This window comes from Lemur catta, chromosome 7 (genome assembly GCF_020740605.2).
Source record: "Lemur catta isolate mLemCat1 chromosome 7, mLemCat1.pri, whole genome shotgun sequence".
Taxonomy (NCBI): Eukaryota; Metazoa; Chordata; class Mammalia; order Primates; family Lemuridae; genus Lemur; species Lemur catta.
The window spans coordinates 66,677,873-66,698,619 of NC_059134.1; the positions used below are offsets into that span (position 1 = coordinate 66,677,873).

A 20,747-nucleotide genomic window follows, 5' to 3' on the forward strand; every position below is an offset into this window, starting at 1 on the left:
CCTCCGGAGGCCGTGGAGTCTAAGGGAGGCCGTGCTGGTAGAGAAAACATTGCTGTGGTCTGCCCTGCTCTTCCAGTCTCACCCTTGGAGTGGTTGTTCTTGGGTGTGACACAGCAATACCTATGTCATGTTCTAGGACTCCCGGCCTGCATCCAGCACCTCTTATGGCTGAGACCTGGGGGCATCTTTACATCTTTGAGCCCAAATAGGGAGAAGCTGGCAATGTGGTTTAAAGAGTAAATGAATTGGCATATTGAAAGTGTCTAGCAGAGACTGGCACATAGTAATTACACGTGTGTGTATATGTCAATGTATACATACAGAAGTATATGCATAAACACATATTATATAAATATATATTAGTAAAATAAAAAATAATATAATGACCTATAGTTAAATAGCATTTACTATAAACTAAGCTTTAAGTTACAGCCATTTGAGGCAAAGATAAACTAAGTATCCTGTCCCAAGTCACAGCTAATAAGTGGCAGAGCCAGGATTCACACCCAAGTGGCCCCAGTAGGGGCCCAGCAAGGTCAGTTCACCTCCTTGCACAGCGCTGTAGGGAAGGAGTGAGATTGCAGGCCGGATTATTGAAGCAACATATTCACTCATCACTTCCCGGTGAGCAGACAGTGAGAAGAGTAAGTTGCTGAGCTCTGGGACGCAGGCAGGATGCACTAGGCACCTGGTCTCCATGGAGACCTCAAAGGGCTTCAGGATGCAGAAGCCGCCCCAGCCCAAGGGCCTCTGGAGGGGGTGACTGCTGATGCTAAGCTCGACTCTTCCCAGCCTCCGATGTCCCCCTTCTTTACCCTTGGAGAAATGGCTCTCGAGTGTGACGTAACGATACCTACCAGCACATGTGAGGCACTAGGCAGGTGTCATTACATACAGGCCTTCAGAGCCCTCACAGTAATTCAGGGAAGTGCACAATTTCACAGAGTAGAATCTAACTGGGGTTGGAAAGATCAAGTCACTTGCCCCATGACACATGTGGTATGATCCCAGCCTGCTGACCCTCCGCTCATACTCTTTCCACCTCATCATGCTGCAGGCAGGAGCTGAGGTGTGGCTGCCCAGAGGGTGCAAGACAGCAGGGCCATCACAGGGCCAGCCCTGTGTCACCCAGTACCTACAGGAACGGGGATCCCCTGGAACTATGCAAGCCAACAGCTCAGGGGATGACAAGCAAATAGATCCAAGTAACCCTGGATTCGTCCTCAAATAATGCAGAGCTGGAGGGGACGAGCCAAAGATTCAGGACCAATGAAGCTGCCCCCAAACCCTAACCCGTAGGGGCCGACCATCACCATTTACCAGCCAGCACCTGGGCGATACAACCACACACCAAGGAGTCAAGGAAGGCACATTTAATGACATTAGAGCCAAGAAATAAATGCAGGGAGGTTTTCAAAAAACTGCAAAGGCACTCAGTTCCTGGCACGCTTATTTATTTATGGACAAAAAAATCACAGAAAAGTGAAGAAATCTGCCAAAGGCCACAGAGAAATGGCTAGCCTTTTGAATTTTTGGCCCACAAAGTAAAACTTTTGCAATTGTCTCTGAGATGTTCTGGGGGTGCAAGCACAATCCATGAGAGGCCTTTCATGCCCCTGCTGCCATCGGGGTGTTGCCAAGCAGGGGAAGGGCGATGGCGTCATGGGACGTGTCTCCAGGTTAAAATAGAATACTTCTTTTATCTTAGCTGTAATCTTTATACTGTGAGTCAAAGCACTTCCTGAAGCATAAACATGGCAGCTTCAGTGTTTCAAAAACTTTAGAAGGAATTAAAGTCCCTTTCATCTTTCTTCTCCTGCAGCCAAGAATTTACCTTCCCATAGGAAAAGCATTTTTTTTTCCCCTGTGTCTTTTACAGTCTGGGAAGATGGTTTGGGGCAGTAGGCTGTAGGGTTTCACTGCATGTGATTACCTAAGTGTCTGCCTCCCTGTCCAGAACAGGACTCCTCCAGGACAGGGACCTGGGCAAAGCTTCCTTTCCCCTCACAATCCTTGGCATAAAATCATAGTCAATGCATGTTTGTTGAATGAACAAATGAATGACGGAGTGAATGAGTGATTGATTGAACACAGAGTCTGTGGGGAGACCCCATGATTGTATGTTTCCCATCAGAAGGCATTTTCCCGGCTATTACACTAATTAGGGCTAATATTCTCAGTTATTTTGAGGATTGCTTGAAATTTGCTGCTAATTTAAATAAAATGGGTTACGTTTACACATTAACCAATTAGCACGCTTCTCAGCAGCTTCACCTCACTAATTGGATTAGTCACACCACGCTTTCTTCTATCTAGGGCCTTCTCCGAGACCTGGGAATATCACTGTGTCAGAGTGAACTGTTAAAATGACATTGAAGCAGAACCCCCCAAAGGGTTTGAACATAGACACGAAACCTGCTGCTGTGCTGACCCTGAGCTGTCTTTGGGCCACTCGGGTGTCACTGTAAGTTGCTCTGGTTACAAAACCATTTCCATCACTAGCCCAAACTTGTGCTTCCAGGGAAACGAAACATTCCCAAATGTGAGGACTTCACAAAAGACAACCTCTCATGGATCTGATGAAGGAACGGATGGAGCAACGGAGGAGGAATTGGAAGTCAAAACACCGCACGCTTCCTAGTCCCATCTTTGCCAGTAACTTCTGATGCGAACTCAGACGAGCCAACTCACATTCCAGACATCATTTTCCTGTTTGTCAGAGGTAAGAGTGACTCAGAAGGTGTCTAAGTTCTCGTGACAGAGACAAGGCCTCCTGGGCACACAGAGCGCCATCAACCGCCAGCCCTCTGTGGCCAGGTGGACCCACGTCACTAGGACTGGCCTGTGACATGTGAGAGGAAGTGACGTGAGGCATTTTTCAGCTGAGACAGTAAAAATCAGATTTCTGGTCACACTTGTCCCCCTTGGAGGTATCGTGGGGTAAACTGTATCCCCCCCCCCAATTCATATACTGAAGTCCTAACCTGAGTAACTCAGAATGTGACCTTATTTGGAAATAGAGTCATTGCAGATGTCATTAGTTAAGTTTGGATGAGGTCATGCTAGAGTAGGGTGGGCCCTTAATCCAACATGAGTAGCGTCCTTATAAAAACGGACAGAGAAAAGGCCACATGAAGAGTGGAGTTGTGCTGCCACCAACCAGGGAGCCACCAGAAGCTTGGCTAGAGGCTGGAACAGATGCCTGCCAAGGGCCTTCTGAGGGAGGATGGCCCTGCTGACACTTTGATCTTGGACTTCTAAGCTCCGGAACTGTGAGATGACAGATTCCTGTGGCTGAAGCCACTCTGTCTGTCGTACCCTGTCACGGCAGCCGTAGGAAACTAACACGGGGGAAAGGTCACGTGGTCAAACTTGAATCCACTAGGGTCACTGGGTCACTAAGGGCCTGCAGAGGCCTCAACTTTCAACAAACTTTGTGAAAAGAGTTAAGAAAAAAAGATCTAAAACTGAAAAATAAGGCCAAAACGGAGGGGGGAGGTAGCCTGTCTTTTCGATGTTATACTGAGGCATTAACAGGCCCATCCAAGAGTGTGTAATTTTCCAGGAGAATGTACCTGTTTAACTTCACTATTTACCTTTTGATTAGCACCCAGACACTATGGAGTTATACGCTAACTCCTAGATTTCTGCCTGGGTAGAAAAAAATCACGTGAAAGGCTATAATTTTATTTCCCTTAGGACATTAACCACTTTTGTACCTCAAGTACCCATTTTATTTTAACATTCTTTAGAAGATGCCTACAGATACTCAGTTCTTCAAAGGCACTCAGTACCCGCTGAACCACAGTACGAGGCTGGCAGGAGGGAGCAGGCCAGCCTGTGGTCCTGCCTTCTTGGTCTCCTGCCGTCACCATTCTTGGCCATGGCTGGCTACAGTCCAAGTGGTGAAGCACACACGTAGCCACATTTTCAATGCTCAAGAGAAAAACAAGTTCCAACCTTGGCTGTGGCGAAGGCTTGAGGAGCAGAAAATAGAGGACAGTCTGTCTCTGGCGCTAGAAGGCAGCTGCATAAGGGCAGTGGATTTTTTCTGGTTCATCGCTGTCTCCCAGGGCCAAAAATAGTATCTGGCATGTGGTAGACTCTCATTGATTTTTAAATGTTTTTCTTAAATGTAATGAATTAAAAAGTCATAGAATTCCAGGATGGGAGCGCCCTTAGAGAAGTCTTAGCTCAAGAGCCTATGTGATATAGGAAGATATAGAAACTCTTCGCATTGTCCCTGGAACCTGCCAGACTTGGCAGGGCACTGATGATGGAGAAGTCAATATCACCTGAGCCAATGACTGGGAAGAGTTTCCTTATACTCAGCCAAAAATCTGAGTCCTTACAATTTGGAAGGAGTTTTAATGTCCCCCTTAAATCTGTTCTTTTCTAGGCTAAACAACTCCTATTCTTTTAGCTCAAGGACACAGTCTTGAGTCTCTTTAGCAATCCAGTAATAATAATAATAATATTAATAATAGCCAACAATTAGTAAACAATGACTGTGTGCTAGATTTCACTGTCTAAAAGCTTTCTGCACATCCATCTATTTAATCCTCATAATGAACCTACAAAGTAGGTACTACTATGACCTCTATTTTACAGGTGAGGAAATTGAGGCATGAGGAAGTTATGGCACCTATCCAAGGAGCACAATTAGTAAGTGGTATGGCTGGGATTTGAACCCAGCTAGTCTGGTTCTTAATTATTAAACATTGCCTCATCATTTGCCTTCCAACATTTTCAGGCTTCCTATGTAGTGTGATGCTCAGGGAAGAACATGTGAGGTTTTGCAGCAGAGGCCAGAAGCCTGATACCTCAGGGTGGTCTGTATTCTCCAGACAACAATGTGAAGTGCCAAATCCCTCCCCTGGAGTTGTGCAGTGTCCAATCTGCACAACTGCATGTGGCAGTCTCATCTATGCACATGTGGTCTTCCCTGGGCTTTCCTTGTCCTGTGTGGCCATGATAACAAGAAAGATTTTGCTGAGAGCTGTTCCAGGGGGCAACAGCCCTAGAAATGCATATTGAACATCTGATTTGGATCAAGTCTGGGGAATTCAGTGCATCCGGCATCTGTCCACAGCCTCCTTCTGAGATGTGCCCTGACTTCGTCTCAAGTCGCCTCTCCATGAACAGTGAAGTTCCTGAGGACCGGAAGATGCCTTTGGGAAGCCTCGCCAACCAGAATCCCTGCCTCCTCACCCATAGCTCGTCCCCTGCCCTGTGCTTATCTTGGGTGGAAGCAGGGAACTCTGGGGAGGGACACACAGCCCATCCCCAGGATAAGCCAGTCCTCTCTGGCTCTCCCAGCTCACTGGGCACGCCAGCCTCAACAGATTCCTGCCACAGAGCCCTCACACCTTCTTGTTCTGGGAAATGTGTGTGATCTGAGGCTGGTCCCAAGCCTCCCTGCCTCGGGCACTGACAGCCATGCACATCCTGGCAGGAAAGGGCAGCCGAGCCTCAATGTTCCCTGCACTGCCCAGTTGCATGAGTGTTCTGTGGCTTTGGGGATGGGGAAGAAAGACCCGAGTCTTTGAGACTAGCTGCAGCTCCACATCAAGAAGCTGATTTACAAAGGCAGCTCCCAGCATTCCCGTAAACACAGCACAGACTCACAGCTTCCCAGGCCAACCGAATTTCAGAACAAAGGAACTGGAAATACGCAGATTGTCAGAGCTGGTGGAGCTGGGCCTAGAGATGGCTCAGTCCAGCTTCATCATTTGCGGACAGGAAGACAGGCCCAGGAGAAACTAATCAATGGTGAGCGGGAGAGCAGACAGTCATCACCTTGGGGTGGAGATATTGACCAAGAGGACCAATGAGGAAGCCCTCTGGGATGATGGGTTTGATCTGGGTAGTAGCTGTACAGTGTATATAAATTTAGGAATTCACTCAACTGTACACTTAAGATTTGTGTACTTTATTATAAAATTATACTGTAATAAAAGAGTAAGACAAATTAAAAGCCCAGAGAAAGGTAAGGTGACATTGCAAATGTGTGGCAAAACCAAGCCTTGGACTCAGCCCTCCTGACACCCACTTTACTGCCCTTTGCCTGACTCTACTGCATTTTTGCTGCCATAGCAGCTCAGTGATGTTCCAATAATCCACGGGTAAGTTTGGACCAGGGCAAGCATGCCTGGCAGATGGCACACAAGGTCAAGGAAAGTAAGTCCAGTGTGGGTTGCAGCTAGAAACTTGAGGGTATTTACAGAGCCAGAGGCAGGCTCAATGAGGAGTAATGATGGTAACACTATCATTACAGCAATATTAATAGCTAACATTTATTGAGCACTTACTATGTGCCAGGCACTATTTTAAATACTTCACAGGTATTAAATCCTCATAACAAACTTTATGGTATATACCGTCATTAATCCACATTTTACAACTAAGAAAATGGGCCAAATTTCAAAGCTGGCATTTAGATTCAGGCAGTCTGGCCCCAGAATCCATGCTCTAGCTACACAGATTGTCCCATTTGAATCATCTGCAGCTGGTAGAGGACTGGCAGCCTCTGCTGAGGCCAACACCCACCATCCCAGACAGGAAGCACTGAACATTTGTCCAGTGGTCCAGATAAGATTGTAAGTATTAGAAAGCAGGGAGGGAATTTACAAAAAGACCAACTACTTGTGACTTGGTCACCTTGGCCCATATTCAAGAACAACATGGGGATGTTCTGTGCTGAAAATCCAAGTGCTCAACCTTAATAATCAGAGAAATGCAAATTAAAACCACAGTGTGTTAGCACTATACACCCACTACAATGGCTATAATTTAAAATACAGATGATACCAAATGTTGGCAAGGATGTAGACCAACTAGAACTCTAATATAAAGCTGGTGGGTGTAAAAATTGATACAACTTTGGAAATCTGTTTGGTAGTGTATTATTTGGCTCAGGCTGTCAACAAAATACCATAGTGTGGGTGGCATAAATAAAAGGAATTTATTTTCTCACAGTTCTGGAGGCTGGGAAGTCCAAGATCAAGGTGGTGGCCAATCTGGTTTCTCCTGAGGGCCTGCTTGCGGCTTAGTGGCTGCTTTATCACCCTGTCTTTCGCATGGCAGAGCAAGCACTCTCTCTGGTGTCTATTCTTATAAGGACACTATCAGATCGGGGCTCCACCCTGTGACCTCACTTAACCCTAATTACCTCCTTGCTCCAAATACTACTAGGGTCAGGGTTTCAACATATGAATTGGAGGAGGGGCACAGTTCAGTTCATAACATTCTGCCCCTGGCTCCCCAAAATGCACGTCCTTATGGCATGCAAAATACATTCATTCCATCTCAACATTCCCAAAGGTTTTCACTCATTCCAGCAATGACTCTAAAGTACGAAGTCTCACCTAAATATCATCTAAATCAGGTATGGGTGAGACTCAAAGTACAATTCATCCCAAAGCAAAATTCCTTTCCAAATGTGAGCCTGTGTAATTAGGCAAGTTATATGCTTCCAAATCCAACTGTGGGATAGGCATAGAATAGCCATTCTCATTCCAAAAAGGGAAATTGGAATGTAGGGAGAGTGATGAGTCCCAAGCAAGTCCAAAACCTTAGCAAGGCAAGTTCCGTTAGATCTTAAGTCTTGAGAAAATTCTTTTGGCTCAGTGCTCTGCCCTCCAGGCCCACTGGGGTGGCAGTGTCACTGCATGGCTCTGTGGGGTAGCCCTACCCCCTGCACCTGTGGTGGGAGTGGCAGCTCTGATGACCCCTGAAATGCCTTCAGCATCATTCTCCCCTTTTCTTGAGGAAGAGTGCACATTCGCAGCTAAATAGCTCCATGGCCTACCTGCTCCTATAGAAACCAAGGCCAACAACTTTCCTTCATTCTGCCCCACCTTCTCTTCCCCTTTAGTTCAAACTGGCAGTGCCTCTACTGGTGAAATCTCATCTTTATTCCTGGCTTCTGTTGGGATGGCTGACTAACTCCATGAGTCACACCCTTAGTGTCCTCTTCAGAACAAGCTTTCACATTTTTTTGCAATGTAGATAGGCTGAGAATTTTCCAAGTCTTCAAGGTAAGGTTAAGTGAGGTCATAAGGGTAGATCCCTGATCCAAATAGGATTACTGTCCTTATAAGAAACAGATACTAGAGGACTCATTCGTGCATGCTGTCTCCCCGTCCCCCACATGAGGACACCCAGGAAGGTGGCCATCTCCAAGCCAGGAAGAGAGCTCTTACCAGAAACTGAATTGGCCAGACCTTGATCTTGACTTCCCAACCCCCAGAACTGTGAGAAAACAAGTTTCTGTAGTTTAAGGCACCCAGCCTGGGATATTTTGTTTTGTCAGCCTGAGCAGACTAATACAGGTAGTATCTACTAAAAGTGAACATATGACCCAGCAATTCTACTCGTACGTATAAATCAAAAAGAAATGAATACATATGTGCACCAGAAGACATGAGCAAGATGCTCATTGCAGCAGAATTCATGATATTTTCAAACTGGCAATAGTCCAAGTGTCCATCAATAGTAGAATAGAGAGTGAATTATGGTATATTCATAAAATGGAATACTACATAGTAATAAAAAATTACAGCTACATATAATAGCAAGGATATATTTCTGAAATATGACGAAAGAAACCAACATGAGAAAATACATACCATATGATCCTATTTATGTAAAATTCAAAATCAGACAGCAATACTTTTCTTCCTGAGTTGGTGACATGGGTGTGTTCATTCATTAAGCTGTACACTTATAAGTCTATTTCTGTATATGTGCTATACTTCAATAAAAAGTTTTCATAAATAGTTACCCCTTAAAAATGCTGCACCATTGTAACAATGAAGAATGATTTGCCTCACTGGGTGGTGTGGAGACAGCATGATCTGCGGGTCTGCAATTGACCAGCCAGTGATGTCAGAGCAACTCAGCCCACAAAAAGGACGGGATGGTAGAGATCACAACAGATAATCCCCTGGAAGTCTCATCGTTCACACATAGGGTAACACACATCATGGTATCCTTCAGTTGTGCGTTTTGGCAGATAACAGCTCTTTCAAAAACAGAGTTGCAATTGCACACATATATATATCTTATATACTAAAATATCTTTTTGTAATCATTGTTCACTTCTAGAGTTAAGTAAACTCTGGGAATGTTATCAATTCAGGACAGGTCAGTCTATGGCATTCTTGATCAATAGTTGTCTATTGTACTTTGTTGAATAACCCATTTCTTTTGCATGTGTCTTGGCATCCTCTTTGGGTATCTGAAGCCTAGATTATGAATGGAGAATTTTCAAGAATAACTTATTTTCCTGGTAGCTGCCCTTCATTCTCCACTAGGAGAAGACCAGAAGAGCAGGAAAGGAGTCCCATGGCTACAGATTTTGGCCCCAGTTATGATCTGCTGAAGGACAGACCTGAAGACCATACCAGGGCATATAAAGGGACTCTGATATCTCGAGGAGCTTGGGGGAACCCTTGGGCTCCCTCCTGCTAGGGAATGGCTTGGCTGCCAGAAACAGGACTGTGATGTCCTGTTTACCCAAAACAGGGTAAAGTTTACCTAAAATAAGCAGGTGTTTCTCTTTAGAAATTTACCCCCTTTCTTCATCCCCATCCCAGAGGATCCTGGAATCCTAGCACCCACTCCCCAGCCTCCTTCCAGGCAAGGTAGGTGTGACTACCTGCTCATGAGGATACTTTGTACGGAAAAGCCCCAGAGACCCCTGGTCCCAGAGCACCAGGACAGAGTTTAGATACTCTTCCCCATGCCAAGCACTCACATGCATGCTCCTGGCACAGGCATCTCTTAGGGGACTCACCTGGGGCGTCATCCCATGGCAGATGTACACGATGGGAACATTCTCTGTATCTGGCCCCTGATCAAGACACAAATCTGTCTTCAGGGAATTCTGCAGCTGAATGCCAGAGGAGAGGCGGCCACACCAAAAATAAAAGAGGAACAGAGAAGGCAACTGCATTAACTCCGGAGAAACAAGAATTCCAATGAGACAGATTCCATTTCCATAAATCAGCCCCTTGAACACTACAGAACCAACAAGCACCAGCTTTTGCCTTACATAAAGGTGCTAAGAGGAGATGGGCCTCCTTTGAAGGAGACACATTTACATCTTGTTAAACAGTGAGCTGGGTTTGGGGAGCTGAGACAGTCTGGGTAAAAATAAGAGATGCATGCGCATGTGCACACACAAGATGGTGCTGGTTCTTCACCCTCTCCACTTGCCCAGGGGTGGCACAGTGGCCTTCAAGGGTCCCTGAGAGAAGTCTTTGCTCTTGAGCATGGGGGAAATGGGCAACATGTTAGCTGTTTTCAGGCCTGGGAGGTCCTCTGGAACCAGGCCTTCTTTGCCTCCTACAGATCCAGCAGTGGCTTGGCCAGGCCCTACGGTGGCCCATCTTGCTGAAGGGGATCCAAAGGGGGAGGTCTGGTGGGAGAATAAGAGAAGATGGGGCCGGGGTGGGAGCAGGAGAAAAGTGAGGGTATCTCTTACCCTCACCTGTAGGTGCACGGACCCACAATCTTGGCAATCCACAGAGCATGCCTGGGTAAGAGGCCAGTATTCAATATCCCCTTCTTGCTAAAGCCCACTCCCAGCCCCCGAAAGGGCAGTCTAAAGTTCACAGGGCCCTGTTCACCAGCCACAGCTGAGTAGACCCTGGTGGGCCCCAATCCACAGTCTAGAATGCATTAATGATCATTGCCTTTCTCTCCCTCTCTCTCCTCCCTTTCTTGCTCTGGAATTTGATCATCTCATCATTTTCTTATCCTGCCTTGGAACCCAAATGGGACCCAGAGACTCGTCAGTGGATGGCGGCAACAAGAGCTGTAAGGTCATTTAGCCTGACTGGCGTGGGGGATCTGTTGGGCCCTGTGCAGGCAGAGAAAGCTGAGTGCCATTGAGGATGCACAATGCCCAAGGCAGATAGAATTAGAGACACGAGAGACCATCCTGTCCCTGCTGGGGCTTTAGTGGCCTCCCAGCGGGAGTGCCCGTGTCCACCTGTACCTCAGTTCCTGTCCCGCAAGAGAGTTTGTGGTACCTTCACCCCACTCTCACCTTAATTCGAGCTAGCTTAACTGGGTTTCTCCTCTTAGAAATCAAAGCATTCTGTTTAGAACAGGGGACTGGAGATCAGAATCCAGGAAAGATAAGGGCAGGGGGCCCCAGGTGGGCCATCTCTTTGGGGGGAGGCCAGACACAGGCAGCAGTTAGGCTTTCGTAGTCCTGATGGCTCGTGGAAGGAGTGGAATGAACCCAACTAAGGGGCATGAAATGGACAGATCACCAGAGGCCCACGTGTGCTCTGTGTATACCCTGTTTTTAACAGGGGACAAGGAACAGAGTCAAATTATTTTCTCTTAAGCTTTCTTTCCTTTACTGAGTGATAGCAGCTTAATCCCAAACTTAAAGTTTAGAGATTCTGAAGAAATACCCTATGAACATGGGCTAACTCCCCAGTAGCATGTATGCGGCAAATCCTCTGTTATAAATCCACTGCTTGGCTTGCCTTTGTGGGAAGAGCATGTGTAAACACACTCTGCTCTTGTCCTGTAGCCCACAGAGAGGTGGGTGTCACATCCAAAGCCAAGCACTGTAACCCAGTAGTGAAACCTGTTAACTGCTGTTGCAAAGAGAAAGGCCCACAAAGCCCTGATGCTAGGCTTGGCTTCCCCCTGGGTTCTCACAGCCAGCCCCCGGGAGAGGGAGTGGGTGTCTTTTGATAAAGTCCTCCCTGGCTCTGCGTCATCCCTGCCCCCTGAAGCAGGTGGTCTATCGGAGCGGCTGGGAGACACAGGCTAGGGCGGAAGCCTGGCTCCAGCTGCGTGTCTTGGACAAAGCAGCATAACTCCTTCCCAACTGCTTTCTTCTCTCTAAAATGGGAATAATAACAGTGCTTACCTCACAGGGCTGTTCTGAGGATTAAGTGAAACAATATCTACAAGTGCTCAGCATAGGGCCTGGTGAATAACAAATGTGCAATAATTGTTAGCTGCTGTTATTTCTGCTATAACCTTCCTGAAAGCCATTCAGGGAAACCAGCTTTTACAAATACATCCATGTACCAGCTACCATGTGATGGACTTTCCATGTGTATCTCACCTAATTCTCAAAACAACCAGCCAGGCTGGTAATATTATCTCTTTTAAAGGGGAAGAAACTGTGGTTAGTGACAAGCTCTGCTCTCCTTTTTCTCTGTAATGCTGTCCCCGCTGTGCGCACGCTGCCCCATGCTGCCCTCTGCTTTGGCCTTCCCTTTGCCGGGCTAAGTCTTCCTCTTCCTTTGTTCTCAGCTCACCTGCCACTCTGGAATCCTTCCTGACCCCAGCCGGGCGGGGACCACTGCTCCACACTCCTCCAGCATCCCATTTCTCTCACGGTGGCACTTAGCACATTATGTTCTTGTTGCCTCTTCACTTGCCTGTCTCCGCGGTTAGTCAGAAGACAGGGTCTCTGTTTCTCTCACTGTATATCACATGGGCCAGGGGACATAGTAGACTATGGGCCAGGGGACATAGTAGAATATGGGCCAGGGGACTTGGTAGACTACAGGCCAGGGGACATAGTAGACTGTCAATGCTCGTCGAGTGAGTGCGTGGAGAAAACTTAGAAATGAATGGCATTCCCAGATGAACAGCACCTGAGTCAGACAAGTAGTAGAGCTGGCGTCTGACTCCAAAATCCAAGCTCTTTCCATCATGCAAATGGCTGCAATCCTGAGACTGTAAAAGATGCCCCATGACATGGCATTACTATGACCATTAAGGTTTTGCACATTGTCAAGGGCGCACGGCCACTAAGTGGCAAAGTGACGTTCAGAAGCCAGGTACGTCTGTTTCCAGAAGCTCCTTCATCTCTACGCTCAGCACCAGAGCTGGGATTAATTCAAAGCCACCCCGTCCCCCAGACATAGAGCTCAATGATCCAGGGGACACCCATGCCACACAGTGGAGCCCACAGGTCCTTGTGCCTGCAGGTCTCACTAATGGGACCCAGTAGTGGATTAACGACCTGGGCTCTAGGCTGGATACTGGCCCCACTGAGAATCCCAGAAGTTATTTCACCTGAGCAATGTAGTTTGGGCGTGAGTTGGAATAGAAAAAGAAAAAGGAAACTCTGCCCGTGAAAAGACATCTGGTGTCTTCATTTTAGAATAAAAATGATTACCAGGAAGAATGACTCAGACCCAGCAGATCCTCCTGCTCCCGTGGCTGCATCCTGCCTTGCCCACCTTCACCCTGGTGCCCCCATTAAGAGCTCATTATGCCCCTTGACTGGCGAGCACGTCTCTGCTCACGTAGGAGCCCAGCCTGTGGAGGAGTGGGGAGGGCGGGGAGGCTGGCTGGGCCCTGGCAGTGGCTAGGGGTCGTGCAGGGGGTCAGAGACCTCCGCCAGCCCTAGGGGGATGAGTGGATGGCTTCAGCGTGAGAGTGAAAACAGCCTAAGCCACGGACTCAGACAGATCCAGATCAAAACCCTCTACATACCGCTTACTATTTGACAAGCCAAATGTTTCTGGGAGTGGCATGGAGTGGCTACATTATAAACCTGCTGCACCTGTATGTAAGATGAGACTTTTTCTTGGAGGATGAGAACGCCTTTGGCCAAGACCCAGAATTGCAAAGGCCACACGTGCACACCTCCACTGTCATTGCTTCCCCTGCCTCTGTGTGAGTTTGGCTACAGCTGACAGCTGGCTGAGAACATCAGTCTAGAAGCTGGCCTGGGCTCACAGAGCTTTGGGGCCAATACTTTCCCTGGAGCCACAGTAGCATAACTATCCTTTTAGGATGGGGTCCAACAATGGCTGAGCAGCACACACGGCTTGCTGTGGGGCCAAGTGTGGGGGCATCGGTAGCAGCTGTGTCCTCAGGGAGGTTTCTGGGGAGGTAGACGGGATAGACGGGGACCTTACAGTGCAGTGTTTCCATGGTGACGACAGGATCTGTAGACTCGGGGACTACCTGAGCAGCACCGCTGAGGTGTCTTCTACATTGAATTGCACCAGCCTGAGATGTGCAGAGGCAGGAGGCCACTGGGTGGTTCTCTTGGGACATGTCAACCATGTCATGGGGACTCTCCTGGGAGGATAAGACTCTCTGCCACAGGCTGGCCTCTGGACAACAAAGACCCTCGGGGTTCTGGGATCCCAGCACTGTCTGCTTCCTGGGATGTAAGTGTTGGGAGGCCCATGACGCCAATGTCTCAGCAAGGACTCCTCCCGCTCCTGGGCAAGTGCTCTGCCCACTATGGTCCCTACTGGGGCAGGTCTGAACTCAGCTCTGACCACAGCTCATCATAGGAAGAGGCCTTTGTTCTTCCTTCAAGTGTTGTCCTGGGACATCAAAAAAGGTCTGAGGGGACACTCTTGAAAGTGAGAGACCAGAGTGGCTTCAAAAGCTGGTGTTTTAGACTAGTTTCACTGTTGATTATCTGTGCGAATATGTGCACGTCACTTTTTTGCTTCTCTGTTTCCTCATCTGTAACATGGAGATAATATAAGTAACCCTACAGAGCAGTCTTGAGGGCCTCCCTGTCGCAGAAAAACTTTATGTGCTAGGACTGGAAGTCAACAAAAACCAGGCAAGACAGCCCAAAATCAATCAGGTATCATTTAAAATGCCTTGTGGCATTTCACCTTAATGGTCCTGGTATTGAGAGAATAGGAGAGTTTATCATATTCAAAGTATTTTAACCTTAGACAGAAAATATATTTACATATCTTAGACTTTCTTCTACCCTGTGAGGACAGTATTAATTTATCCCATTTAACAGACCAAGAAACTGAGGCCCACAGATTTGGACACTTGCCTGCGAAGTGGCCTGGTCAAGATTTGAACCAGGTCTGTCTGACTCCAAACCCTACGCTCTGGTCCCTCCATCCTGCCACCTCCCATCAGGGCAACTGCTCTGTGCCCGTCAGTGAGTGGTACTAGAAGTACAGCAAAATACAGCACACTCAAGATGGTACCGTTTCCCACAGCTGCTTTTGGGGAGGCTCTGTGTTCGAGCGGACAGCATAGGCCCTTGGAGGGAGGCACAGGCGGCTGTCAGAACCGCGGGCCCCCCGCTAGGAGAAGGGCAGGGCCAGCTTACAGTCTTAAGCTAACTGCTTCATTATGTGTTATGTTACGTGGAATACGTAGGTTTGGAGCCAGAGCTGAATAGTGTGGGACTATGAAGGAGAGACAAGTGTCTCTCTCGGAACCGGAGGGTTCTGCCTGGGAAAGCCAAGGCTGGCTCGCAGGTCCAGACACCAGCACCCGGTCCCCAGGCCTGCCACAGGTCACCCCGCAGGTGGCCGAGCGACTCTTTCACTCCTTCCCCTTCCTTGCTATGCCTCTTTCTAATTCTTGCTTTTGTCTGTTCTTGAATGAAACCCCAAAGAGGCTGGCTCCTCACCACCCCGTAGGCAATGATGTCCGAGTACATCCTCATCTCCGGGTACACGCTGACCAGGTACCACCGGAAGGTCTTGCACTGCAGCTGCTTCCTCAGAGCCTTCCTCGCAGTGATGTCCCCGATGTCCACTCCTGAGTCCTGCACAGGGAGGCAGAGGCAGAGATGCAGCCACCACCAGATTGCAGTTTCTCCCCAGACTCCCTCAGGGTGACCCAGCGCCCCCAGCCAAGATTCCTGGAGACTGTCTGGGGAAGGGACCATGTGGGACAGTAACTCCTGCATTTCCCCACATGTACCCTGGCCCCGTAACTGTCATCATTTGGACTCTGAAACATGAGACCAGCATTGATGGCCATTGTCATCCAAGATCATTGAAAATAAAGATGCCAAATCCTTAGATTAACCCAGAAAAGCTATAGTCTGGGTGTAGGTGAAAGAAATGGGAAGAATCCAGTCTGAATAAGGCTTTTCCCTATCTCGAGAGGCAAGATGAGAGATTCTAAGCTGTGGGGTGAGAGGGAGAGGGAAGGGAAAAGAGTCGAAGATGGAATAATGCTAATTCTAATACCATCCCTAAGAATCCTAACTGCTAAGGCTTGTGTAACACTTCCAATGTGCTAGACTCTGTTCTGAATGAGACAGGCATATATAATTATATTTGTTTACTTACATGTATATGTCTGTATAATATATTGTCCCATTTAATCTTACAAGGTAGCACTACACAATCCTCCTTTACAGATGAGAAGTTGAGATGAAGAGAGGTTCAGTAGTCTCTTTGGTGACTTGCCCAAAGCCCCACAGCTAATAGATGATGGAGCTGAGATCTGAACCCAATTAACCTGGCTCTAGAGTTTGCATTTTTGACCTTACCATATGCATTTGCAAGATCCCACCCTTATGCCTCCTAAGACCAAGTCCTTGTGGGGAGGAGCAGATTCCCTCTTTAAGCTTTGGGGTCTTAGCGTAGAGAGTGCTTATGGCCCTCATTTCCCAGGTGCACCGTGATGCAGCAGCCATGGAGCAGAAATGGAGACATGAATGTGTCCCCCAGCGAGAGGGAGAGAGAAGCCCCCACATTTCCTGCAGTCCCAGAGCAGAGTTGGAGAGCTCTAAGAACTCCTCAGCCTGCACACCAGCTGCTGAACAGGACACAGGATTGGCTGCGAAAAAGTTGATGCCACAGCAGAGGATGCTGAGGGGTCCAGCACCTGGGGATCAGATGGAGACCTGGTGACATCTCAGAAGATGACACCATGGCAGGGATGGAGCCAGGGACCAGATGGGGCATGTGGTATCTCATAAGACACTAGACCAGAGTGGAGGTAGAGGAAGATGGAGAGGTGGTGCTCTCTCCCATGACACTGTGGGCCGTGTGCTCCTTGTGCGAACATCCTGGTTCTAGCAGCACCCCCAGGGATCAAGTTACTGAGGTGGGGTAGACTATGAAATTGACAGAGTTTAAGTCTAAAATGTCTGAGAAAAACCACAAAATGGCTGCATTTATCTGGACATGAACACAACAAATTCTTGACATCAATGAGGACTTGAATAAAAGCAAAATTTAGGTATGAAACAGATAAATTCATTTTTGCCCATGAAAGTTCAGGTAATATAAAAATTTAAACTACTACTGCCTAAAACTTAAAGTTTGAGACTCCTGGGGACCAATTTCAGCCAGGATCCACCCTCTGAGGACTTCTTAATGCCCTCATCTATGATTTCTCTGCGACCTGCCTCCTGCCCTGAGCCCTCCCAGTAACTGCCATTGGATCCTTTCTCTGCTGGACTCTGGCCACTGAGGGCCAGGAAACTTCCATCAGACTTATCTCTGTGCCCCCAGGCCTAGCACCAAGGCTGAACTACATTGATGAGATGAGTTGAAAAAACATTTAGGAAATTATGAACACAGGAACTGGCTGTAGATATAACCCACCTCCCAACCCCAAACCCAAGGAATCTGTTAAGTATTAACCCTTTATGCTTCTCTGTACTTTATCCGTGTATCACAAAACTGTTTCCTTGGACCCATTTCTTCTTTGTCCCTTCATGTCATAATTGCCTTTAAATGACTACAACTTAACACTGTGTCTCAGCTTTTATAGAGAGCTACTAAAAGAACCTGTCTCAGGAAGGGCTCCACGTTTTCCTAAAATTCTGGGTTCCCACGGGAAAACTTTCTTTCTGCACTCAGGATCAGGGCAAAGTTCGTCTCTCGCCTTACAATCTAACAAAAGGTGAGAGCTGTATCAATATAGCCCATCAGGTGGCCATCTCTACTTAGCTGCTAGGAAGCACAAGAACCAGCCCTTTGTTTAACTTAGATTGCTGGATATCAAATCTACCTCCCCTTCCTGTTTATTAATTGACTTTTGCCTTTCTGTTTTAAAAATTCAGCATGTCTGCACTGTGTGTTTACTGTAAATTGCATCAAACCTTCCTTTAGAGCAGGAAGCATACATTAAGTAATAAGGAAACCTTCTCAGAAAAGGTTCCCGTGGCCCTTATTATTAGAAAACAATAAACGCATCTTCCTTTCTTGCCAAATACTTAGGGTCGTAGGTTGATTAGTGTCCTTCTCCAAAATTCTTGTCTACCTGGAACCTCTGAATGTGACTTTATTTGGAAATAGTGTCTTCGCAGATATAATTAGTTCAGGATCTCAAGATGAAATCATCCTGGATGTAGGGTGAGCCCTAAATCTAACGGCTAGGATCTTTATAAGAGAAAGGAGGAGGAGATTTGGACACACAGAGGCTCAGGGAGAGGAAGGCCATGTGGAGACGGAAGCACAGGTTGGAGTGATGCATCTACAAGCCAAGAAACGCGGGAGCCACCTGGAGCTGGTGGAGGCAAGGAAGGATTCCCCCTTGAGACGTAGGAGTGAGCACAGCTCTGCTGGCACCTTGCATGTAGACTTCTGGCTTCCAGAACTGTGAGAGGATAAATTTCTGTTGATTTAAGCCACCAAGTGCATGGTAATGTGTTATAGCAGTCGTAGGAAACAAATAAACTTAGCCACATAAAAAGATGCCCAGTATTTCAGCCACGAAGTCACACCTCGCAGCCAAACCTGAAGAAGGGCACCACTGAAGCACCGTGGCGAGCCGTCCCCGGAATCCAGCCTGTTTTTGGGCAAGAGCAGCAGGGGGTGGTCTAGAGTTCCTGAACCTGCTTATGAAAATGCTTTGCTGAAGGCCAACTTTCTGTTTATTGATAAATAAACTGATTTTCTATTACAGCAGCAGGATGCAAGAGCTGGAGGCTCCTTTGCCCTTTGAAAAGCTGGGGACTGAAGGTGGCGAGGGAGCAGGTGAGAGGGCCACTTCTGCTCGGTGCACAGCCCAGAGGGGGACTCAGCACAGCCAGCAACGAGCAGAGGATGTCTGCCCAGTAAGGGCATTTTAAATACGCAGAAAGAATGCACGGGGCATAAACGATCGCATCAACAAGAGTTAACACTTTTCTAGTGCCTCCTCCTATGTGCCAAGCACTGATCAAAGCCTTTGCGTATATTAACTTACTTAATCCTCAAGGCAGCTGCCTGGGCAGGGCTGAAGGGCTCCAGCTCTACATTTGCAGGTGGGACGCTGCAGACGAAAGGTTAAGTATGTTGGGAACAGATGTGCTTGTGGTTGACCAGAAGGTACTGGGACGCCACCATGTCAGGGGCAGCTGGGAAACCTCCCAGGGAAACCATGGAGAGCATGGAGTGTCCACACTTCCTCCCTCTTTTTTCTTTTTCAACTCATCTTTACCAAGTGCCTATTTATTATGTGGCAGACGCCGCCCCAAACACTGTGTATACCAACAGGAATAAGTCTCAGTCTTTGCCCAAAAGGAGAGTCTGGAAGATTCAGACAAGTAAACAGGCTCTCTACACACAGTGTGAAGCATGGGAGGAAATAGAAAGTGTTAGGGAGGATAGAGGAAGGGCCCTAATCCACATTATGTTGTGGACGGTGGGCAAGGGAACAGGGGAGCAGTCAAAGAAGGCTTCTTGGAGTAGGCGATGCTTGAGGTGAGTTTGGAGAGATGAGCAGGATTAACTAAATTAGTATCACCCAAACCTGGGTACCCTGAACCATCATCTGGAGAGCTTTTCGCAGATGCTGGTACTGCTACAGACCTACCCATCAGAATCTCTGGGGATGAGACCCAGATCAGCTCAGTAATTGTTAAAAGTTCTCCAGGTGATTCTGATGCAGTTGGTCTGAAGACCTGCTTTTAGGAGCCACTGCCCAAGGAAGAAATGGATCACACACCCTGCCAGCAGATTGGCTCATTGATATGCATCAGAGATGTTTCCCTGAGCTCTCTCCATGTGCCCAGCCTTGTGCTGGGGATGGTGACACACACATGAACAGCACAGTCTGTTCTCGGGGAGCTCATGGTCTATTGCAGTGGTTCTCACCCCTGGATGGACATTAGAATCCCCTAAAGAGCTTTCTAAAAAAACAGACTCCAGGGGCCCCTTCCACACCAATTAAGTCATAGTCTCTGGAGGTAGAGAGCAAGTGACTTTGAGGTTCAGCCAGATTGGAGAGCCACTGGTCTACGGGAAAGAGAGACTTTCAGACAACAGAACATTTTGCCACAGGCTGGTCAAGCAATGCCACAGACCTGTGTGAGAGGGAGGGTGCTTTCCCCAGCCGGAGCTGGCTTTCTGGAGAGAGAGTCTCAAAGGATGGGAAGGATTTGGTAGGGGTGGGTGTTGGGGAAGAGGAAGAGGGTAAGGAATTCCAAGCAGAGAGAACAGAATTAGCAACCACACAGATGTGAGAAACAGCGTGGTGTGGACAGTTATGGGAGGTTCCCATAGTCCGTGTAGTCTGTGTAGACTCCAAAACAAAGAGTGGCTGGAGATGTAGGCAGAGGAGGGAGCACGGGCACCCGAGATGCCATGTCAGACATGGCTCTGTACTTGATTTTATACACAGTAGAGAGTCATTTAAAGATTTTAAGCAGGGCAATAGCATAGTTGCTGCGAGTTTTTTGAAGATAACTTTGGGTAACAGGTTTGAAGGGGACAAGACTTGGGCCAGGGAAACCAGTTGGAGGCTGTTGCAGAGGAAGAGAAGGGCTTCACACTGACATGAGAGGAGGCAGGGGTGGGAAGGAGGGCTCGCAGTGGGGGTGGGGACTGATAGAGAGAAAGCCCGAGGGGCCGATGCTCAGTTTCCAGCTCATGTGTCCGGGCAGATGGTGGCACCATGAACGGAGACAGAGAGTGAGAACAGGAGCAGATCTGGGGGCAAATGTGTTGGTCAGATTCAGTCTGAGTGCCTGTGGGGACACCAGGAGGAGAGGGCCAGCTGGCAGTTGGAGATTCAGTCTGAAAGTAAAG

The 20,747-nt window shown here is 47.8% G+C and overlaps 1 protein-coding gene across 1 annotated transcript in view; it reads right to left on the reverse strand.

Annotated features, from left to right (window-relative positions):
- GALNT18 (polypeptide N-acetylgalactosaminyltransferase 18) overlaps nucleotides 1-20,747 on the reverse strand; it is a 316,828-nt gene that overhangs the window by 33,135 nt on the left and 262,946 nt on the right. Inside the window, exons 8-9 of the mRNA XM_045557525.1 lie at nucleotides 15,401-15,538; nucleotides 9,800-9,895 (exon numbers count right to left, since the gene is read on the reverse strand). Of these exons, the coding sequence (XP_045413481.1) occupies nucleotides 9,800-9,895; nucleotides 15,401-15,538 (234 nt within the window). The remainder of the gene's footprint in view (nucleotides 1-9,799; nucleotides 9,896-15,400; nucleotides 15,539-20,747) is intronic.